Source organism: Sapajus apella, unplaced genomic scaffold (genome assembly GCF_009761245.1).
Source record: "Sapajus apella isolate SASKATOON/1434 unplaced genomic scaffold, GSC_monkey_1.0 scaffold1, whole genome shotgun sequence".
NCBI lineage: Eukaryota > Metazoa > Chordata > Mammalia > Primates > Cebidae > Sapajus > Sapajus apella.
The window spans coordinates 63,239,449-63,247,417 of NW_022436941.1; the positions used below are offsets into that span (position 1 = coordinate 63,239,449).

The 7,969-nt window shown below is 47.6% G+C and overlaps 2 protein-coding genes across 3 annotated transcripts in view; both read right to left on the reverse strand.

Annotated features, from left to right (window-relative positions):
* S100Z (S100 calcium binding protein Z) overlaps window positions 1–6,458 on the reverse strand; it is a 54,996-nt gene extending 48,538 nt beyond the window's left edge. The window contains exon 1 of the mRNA XM_032277909.1: window positions 6,376–6,458. The gene's annotated coding sequence lies outside the window, so the exon portion shown is untranslated. The remainder of the gene's footprint in view (window positions 1–6,375) is intronic.
* The window catches only part of F2RL1 (F2R like trypsin receptor 1), a 16,033-nt gene extending 9,310 nt beyond the window's left edge, over window positions 1–6,723 (reverse strand). The window contains exons 1-2 of one of the 2 annotated variants that reach the window (XM_032277887.1): window positions 6,635–6,723; window positions 6,376–6,523 (exon numbers count right to left, since the gene is read on the reverse strand). In XM_032277887.1, the coding sequence (XP_032133778.1) occupies window positions 6,376–6,457 (82 nt within the window). In that variant the 5' untranslated portion in view covers window positions 6,458–6,523; window positions 6,635–6,723. Of the gene's footprint in view, window positions 1–6,375 lie in introns of both variants that reach the window. The other variant, XM_032277877.1, reaches the window with a different exon arrangement.
* Window positions 6,724–7,969: the final 1,246 nt, after the last annotated feature.

Sequence of the window (7,969 nt, forward strand, 5' to 3'; positions counted from 1 at the left end):
AACTATTCTATCACACTGGTAAATGTCAAGACGCTGCTCAGAGGTCCCTGAAGCCCTTTCAGCCCAGTGCATAGGCGGACTCTGTACAGTGTCCTACGCTCACCAAAACTCACAGAGCTTGTCTAGAGAACCGCTGCTATCCCAGCTCCCAATTGTCAACCAAGTAAAATCATTTGTATTTCACAGAGTTGAGGAGAGGGTAAAGGCACAAATGAAGTTTAAACACATATAAAGTGCCTGGCTACAATTACATTCCCATTTCTAGGCCTGTAATAAACAACTACAGCCCAAGTATGCAAAGATACACACTCACAGAAGCTCAAGGCAGCGCCCCATCCATCTATAGACAAACAGCTGCTTATTGCTAACTTACCATGTCCCTGACGTAGTCCTTATCACTATGGGTAGACATTATACTAGCCAATAATCTTGACATGGAAAGACAGCCGCAATATATTGTCAATTGAAAAAAGAAACTGGCAGAACAATGCGCTCCCATTTGTTTTTGTTTGTTTGCTTGTTTTGAAACGGAGTTTCACTGTCACCCAGGCTAGAGTGCAATGGGTGCGATCTCAGCTCAATGCAACCTCCACCTCCCGGTTTCAAGCAATTCTCCTGCCTTAGCCTCCAGAGTAGATGGGACTACAGGTGCGCACCACCATGCCTGACTAATTTTTGTATTTTTAATAGAGACAGGGTTTCACCATGTTGGTCAGGCTGGTCTCATACTCCTGACCTCGTGATCCACCCGCTTCAGCCTCCCAAAGTGCTGGGATTACAGGCTTGAGCCACCGCGCCCGGCCTTAAGGTGCTCTCATTTGTATAATAAAATTATAATGTACAATTTGCAAAATATGAAATCTAGAAGGATACCCACCAAACAATAAAAAGTGACTGGCTCTGTGGAGTACAGGAGGGGACAGGAGAATTTTTCTTTTTATTCTACACCTCTCTATATTATTTGGATTTAGTATCTCAAAGGAGTACAAATTGGTATAATATTTTTGGTGGGTAATTTGACGAATCATATCAGAATTTTAAATGTACTGGCCACCAGCATGGTGGCTCATGCCTGTAATCCCAGCACTTTGGGAGGCTGAGGCGGGGGATATGACCTGAGGTTGGGAGTTCAAGACCAGCCTGCCGAACATGGAGAAACCCTCATCTCTACTAAAAATACAAAATCAGCCAGGGGTGGTGGCGCATGCCGGTAATCCCAGGAGGCTGAGGCGGGAGAATGGCTTGAACCTGGGAGGCAGATTGTGGTGAGACGAGATCGGGCCATTGCACTACAGCCTGGGCAACAGGAGAGAAACTTGTCTCTAAATAAACAAATAAATAAGTAAATAAACGTACTTGCCATATGACCTAGCAATTTACTTCTAGGAATTTGCCCTGCATATACTAGTTAAAGTACACCAAGTTACTGTATGTACAAGAATATTTACTGGAACATTGTCTAGCATGGTAAAACAAAGATGTTGATTTCAACATCTACCAAAAAGGGGAGTAGTTCAGGTCCGGACGCAGTGGCTCACGCCTGTAATCCCAGCACTTTGGGAGGGTGAGGCAGGCAGATCACGAGGTCAGGAGTTCGAGACCAGCCTGGCCAAAATGGTAAAACCCCATCTCTACTAAAAATACAAACATTAGCCAGGTGTGGTAGCGGGTGCCTGTAATCTCAGCTACTTGGGAGGCTGAGGCAGGGGAATTGCTTGAACCCAGGAGGCAGAGGTTGCAGTAAGCCAAGATCACGCCACTGCACTCCAGCCTGGGTGACAGAGCAAAACTCTGTTGGGGGGTGGGGTTAAGGGAGTAGGTCAGGCTAGGTGTAGTGGCAAACTAGCCATAGTCCCAGCTTCTCGGGAGCTGAGGTGGTTACAGTAAGCTATGATCCCGCCACTGCACTCTCGGTCTTTTAAAAAAAAAAAAATGGGGCAGGGGACAGAGGGGAGGATTAGTTCAATTACCCCCCTATAAAAGTTTGTACAGATTTCTATACACTGACTAGGAATTGATTAGGTTAAAAAGATAAATAAACCATAGAACAGTATGTAGAGTATGCTCCTTCTATTCCTATGAATTATTTGTGCATTGAGAAATTGAGCCGATGGCCGGGCACAGTGGCTCACACCTGTAATCCCAGAACTTTGGGAAGCCAAGGCAGGCAGATCATTTGAGGTCAGGAGTTCAAGACCAGCCAAGCCAACATGGCAAAATCCTGGCTTTACTAAAAATACAAAAATTAGCTAGAGGTGTTGGTGCACATCTGTAATCCCAGCTATTCGGGAGGCTGAGGCAGGAGAATCACTTGAACCTGGGAGACGCAGGTTGCAGTGAACCTAGATCACACCACTATACTCTAGCCTGGGCGACAGAGCGAGACTCTGCCTCAAACAAAACCAACTAACCAACCAAACAAACCCGAGAAGTCAGGCTGAGATTGGAGACTGGAAAGAATGAGAGATTTTCACTTTTTTTAGACCCTTCTGATTTGCAGAATTTTGGAAAAATCTGCATGTAAAACTTTTAATTTAATTTTTATTGTTAAGTATACTCCTCTTGTGGACCACCCTCCCCATCAAACCAAGTGTAAAACAAGTACTTTTATTGGCATTAACTCTCTTCCTTTCACCCTCTTTCTCTACAATTCCCTCACCCCAAATGTTCTTTTTTGCTCCCAGTCTGTGGGAGCACAGGCTGAAAACTAAAAGGTTTCAATTGTGGGGTGCCCTCCCTAGCTATACATTTAGTACATTTTCTCAAGTGTTCTTTCAGAATGAACTGTTTTCTTCAACATTTGCCAAGCTAATAAAACCATAAGAAAGACAAACACAGACTTTACTAAAACATCACCTATCAAGGTTACTTAGTAACTACAATGCAAGCAAAAGGATCACATTTAAAGTCCTATCTTCCAGTTCACTGCAGTGTTCTGTCATATTACAAAACATTGGCCAGGCGTGGTGGCTCACACCTTTATTCCCAGCACTTTGGGAGGCTGAAGCAATGGATCACTTGAAGTCAGGAGTTCAAGACCAGCCTGGCCAAAATGGCAAAACCCTGTTTATATCAAAAACACAAAAATCAGCCAGGTGTGGTGGCAAGTGCCTGTAGTCCCAGCTACTCTGGAGGCTGAGGCATGAGAATCACTTGAACAGGGAGGCAGAGGTTTCAGTGAGCCAAGATCGTGCCACTGCACTCCAGTATGGACAACAGAGAGACTCTGTCACGGAGAAAAAAAAAAAAAAAGAAAAAAAATTTGTAAATACCACATGTCTATCAACAAAGGGCTAATTTTAAAATTGATAACCCTCCTATAACATTTTAGAGTCATTTAAAATGTTTTATATGTATTGACAAGATACTGAGCTGCTTATATAATCCCATACTTGCAGAAACAGATTTCTGTATTTGTGAAAATGTATTTTGTGCATGGATATAATAAAGAGTGAGAAAAGATATAAGCGGAAATGTTAGCAGTGGCTACTTTGGTACTGAAGTTCAGGGTGATTTAATTAAATTTTCCTCTTTTTTTGTTTTGGCTCATTTTTCCCTACAGTGATCATATATTATTTTTATAATTAAAAAAAAATTATAGGTAGGGTGCAGTGGCTCATGCCTGTAATCCCAGCACTTTGGAAGGCCGAAGCAGGCGGATCACCTGAGGTCAGGAGTTCCAGACCAGCCTGACAAATACGGTGAAACCCATTCTCCACTAAAAATACAAAAATTAGCCAGGGGTGGTGGCAGGCGCCTGTAGTCCCAGCTACTCAGGAGGCTGAGAAAGGAGATTTGCTTGAGCCTGGGAGGCAGAGGTTACAGTGAGCTGAGATGATGCCACTGCACTCCAGCCTGGGAAACAGAGTGAGACTCCATCTAAAAAAAAAAAAAGAATTAGTTGGGGGTGGTGGTGCATGCCTGTAGTCCCAGCTACTCAGGAGTCTGAGGCAGGAGAATCACTCAAACCCACGAGAGGTGGAGTTTGCAATGAGCCAAAATCACACCACTGCACTTCAACCTGGGCAACAGAGTAAGACCAAAAAAAACAAAAACAAACAAACAAAAAAACCCCACCAAACCAATTATAAAGAAAACAGAAATTTCAGTCTCCAAAAGAGATATGGAATGACCTAGGCTGGCAACATGGTGGAAAAAATAAGTAAGTGACAGAGAGAAGCTGACTGAAATGAACATGGCATGGACAGCCAGGGTACTCTGGGCGAGATTCCTCACTTCATTCATTTACTATTTATTGAGGTCCCGTGGGTGAGGAGAGTATGCTAGATGTGATGAAAAGGATGGTAGGGTCCCCTGCCTCCAGGAGTTAATGATACAGTGAGGACACATGTTAAACATATTTACCCAAATCATTATCAATTACTATTATGAGGGGAAAGAAAGTGGGGCCATGATGGAGTGTTTTCCTTGCCTTGCCTCCTCCCCAATTCAGTGTCCCTCACTTGTACCATGAGAAGGCTGTAATCTAGGCTGAGTTCCTTTCTATGAGGCAGTCTTTTGGAGTGAGGCTTTGGGAAGAAAATGAAACCCCAAATCGGCCCTGCAGCCAACTGAGGGGCCCGCAGAAGGGAGTGAGCAAAGACCTACAGAAAAGCTTTGCTGACACTGTATTTCTTAATAAAATCAAGTTAGTTTCAAGGTGAGAGGAAAGCTCCATCTGCCTAAATCAAATCTGTGTTACTTCACTAACCCTTTGAGAAAGTTACCCAGCAAAGGAATAAAAGTATGGTGCAGGGAGGATGAGGAACAAGGTGCAATATTAAATGGCTTCTAGTTAACAAGTAACCTGACTTTTCCTTGTTATTAAATCAAGCTCACCTTGTACTCCAGGGATCTCCCAATCCCCCACCAAGAGGGGTAAACAAGAACAAGCCAAACAAACGGGGCATGCTTCCTAGACAGACCTCTGAATCATAAAGATGTTGAATTATCTATACCAACATGTACTTTTTAAAAAAGTTTGCTCATACTAACCTTTGCTCCTGAATTTTAAGTTTCCAACTTCAAAGGACATAGAGGAGAGGTGTTCATTACAGTTTTCAATACTTCCCAGAGCTAAATGTCTTTATTCTGGTGCTGATTAATAAAAAATATACCAGTGGTGCACAGTTTTCAAGCTGAAACCCCTTAACACCCTTTTCAAGCTTAACACCCTTTCTCCTAACTGCAGAGGGAAAAGGATCACATTCTTCCATCTAATTCCAACGCACTGTGACTTGCTCTTTTACATTGACTTTTTGAAGAGGAGGATAAAAGTGAGAAACTGCGTTTTACAGCAAGTCTGCATATTTCTCAGGGAAATAAAACCTCCCTTTGACTGCTACCCAGGCTGCCCCAAACTGCAGGGCCTCGGTTAGCATCACAGTGGCGTGATCGCAGGTCAAACATACCCCACGGCCACAGAGAGGCCTGCTGGGCCCGGAAGAACACACTCTCAGCAGAACAAGTTCGAGCACACCCGGAGCAGCACACCCGAGGAACGCCCGGGCCGGGCGCAAGCGCTGCTCTGTTCCCAGGGAGGCCAGCTTCGGGCCTGCAGACCCGGGTGGCCGCCAGTGGCCGCTCTGGGTGGCACACTAGGGAGGTCTCGGAACCCCAGGCCCAAATATAAGGCAGGGTCTAAGAAGTTCCCCTCGTAAATCCTCGTGTCGTCCAACTGGCCTGAGCGCTCATTACCACGAGAACCCAGCAGGGTCGGCCCTGACTTTATACCCCGGGCCTTCCATCGTGGGTGCCAGGAGCCACGAGTCCCGGATGGGTCTCGAACGCCGGGAGCAGAACCCGAATAAAGGCTTCCAGTAGGTGGGTAGGGGGTGCAAAAAACAACCTAGAAGGCTCTCGGGCCGCGGGTTCCCACCCACTCCGCCCTGCCCTGCGCCATCAGTTCGCTAATTCCACTGGCCCTCCGGGGCCAGCAGAGGAAGTCTCCAGAGTGGGCTAAAAGCTCCTAATGACTTAGTGTTTACAAAGAAACCAAGCCCGGGGAGGGAACTGGGTCCTCTGGGTACCCTTTAGACACGGTCACTCCTTCCTTCCCTCCCTTTCCCCGCACCCCCGCTGGGGGCTGCAGGTGCCCAGCATGAGAGCCTCTCCGGTAAGTGGAGGTCTTTGGGGAAATCTCTGCCTCTGCCGGGCTCTGCCGACTTCAGCTGCTCCCGCATGTCCCACGAGGGTGTCTCCTTGGCGCAAAGACCCCCACCATCAAAGCCATCAAGGGGAGGCTGACGGATTCGTGGAGGTGGGTGCCAGCAGCAGAACAGCCTTCGCGTACCTGCCCGGATCCCACCATCTACCCGGCGTGCCCGGGACCCCAGCTCCTCAGCGGTACGAGCCCTCCACGGCCAGGTTTCTCACCTTGGATAGTGCCATTGCAGGAGACAGAGGCCGCCAGCAGGACAGCGGCCCGCAGCAGCCACGCCGCGCTTGGGTTCCGCATCTTCCCAGACCCAGACGCAGGGCGCTCGGGGGATCCGCCGCCACGGATTCGAAACTCAGAGCTCTACTGGACGCACCAAGAGAAAGTCAGCTGCTCACCCGCCCCTAATCGGAGCCTCTGCGCTCCTCATCCGGGCGGGAGAGGTTTCTGGGAAACCGGAGGCGCCACTGGACTCACCTGCGGGAGGCCACGCCCCGAGACCGGAACGCGCACCCCGGCCCAGCCCCTCCCGGATACCTGCTCTGCGCGACTGCGCCCCCCGCTCTCCGGACGCGCGCCAGGTCTCCGAGGCTGCGGGAGCCGCCTGCGGGCGGGGTTGGGCGGATGAAATGTCTACTTTGGAATGCAAAGAGCCGGGGCGCCGGGACAACGGGTTATTCCCGGCCTGGGCTCTGCCGCAAACTACCTTTAACCTTTACTCACTCCTAAAGAGCCGGATCGTCTGTCTCCTGACTGTCAGAAAGCCACGATCCGAACTCACTGCAATTATGGTTGGCAACTGATACATAGCGGGCTTCCCGGTGCGGTGGACACTGCAGGAGGAGGGATGCGTTTTTTATTGCAGAGGCAGGTGGGCAGGTGCGGGCACCACGAAAGCGGTGGGAAGCACAACGGGCGGGATGGGCAGAGGCAGGGGTGAGGTGGAGCGGGAGAGAAGAGATGGAATGGCTACTTTCAGTGCCAGGTGCCAAAGCTTTAGAGTATTATCTTGTTTAATCCCCACAACAACCAGCGCAGCAATAAATACGATTATTCTTCCCATTGTACAGACGAGGAAATTGAGCTCAGAAAGATTAGATAAATTGGCCAGAGTTACACTGTATATAAACACAGTGTATAAATGTTTATCACATTTCAACTCTTGTCTGTGATTGCCATTGTCTTCTTCTCACGGCACTATAAATGCGTCCACCGGCGCTCCTCTGCATTGGGATCCCATAGGCTAAATAAACATATACTGTAAGCAGATCGAAGGGGTAGGGAGAGGAGAAGTGTGGGGTTGGGGATGAGTGCATGAGGGTTCGTATCATATTGGTAATGTCTTACTTTCTATTAGCTTTTTTGTTTTGTTTTGTTTTTGAAGAAGTGGGTTCTTTGCTACACCTACCCTCCTGACCACTGTGTGTGTGTGTGTGTGTGTGTGTGTGTGTGTGCGCGCGCGCACGCATAATTTAAAGGTCTCTGAGGATAAAATAGTGACTAGTGACCGAATTTGATACATAGTCTTAGCTCAATAGATATTTTTTGTTTCTTCCTTTCTCTCAGGAGTCTTCATACTCCACCCGCATCCCAGCTCTCACCTCAGCCCATGCCTGCTTTTCCTTCCAGGAAAAGTTGACTTCTAGAAGCAGAAGGGTATTTTTTTATTTCTTGTAGAGAAACTTTGACATCCTGAACAGGGGACAATTCTCCTGATGGGGATCAGGCCATTCCTGAAGGTCCCTCCCCAGGGACAATAACTGATTCCTAAGATGTCCTTTCAAACTTTTCAAGCATCCATTTCCTCAACTG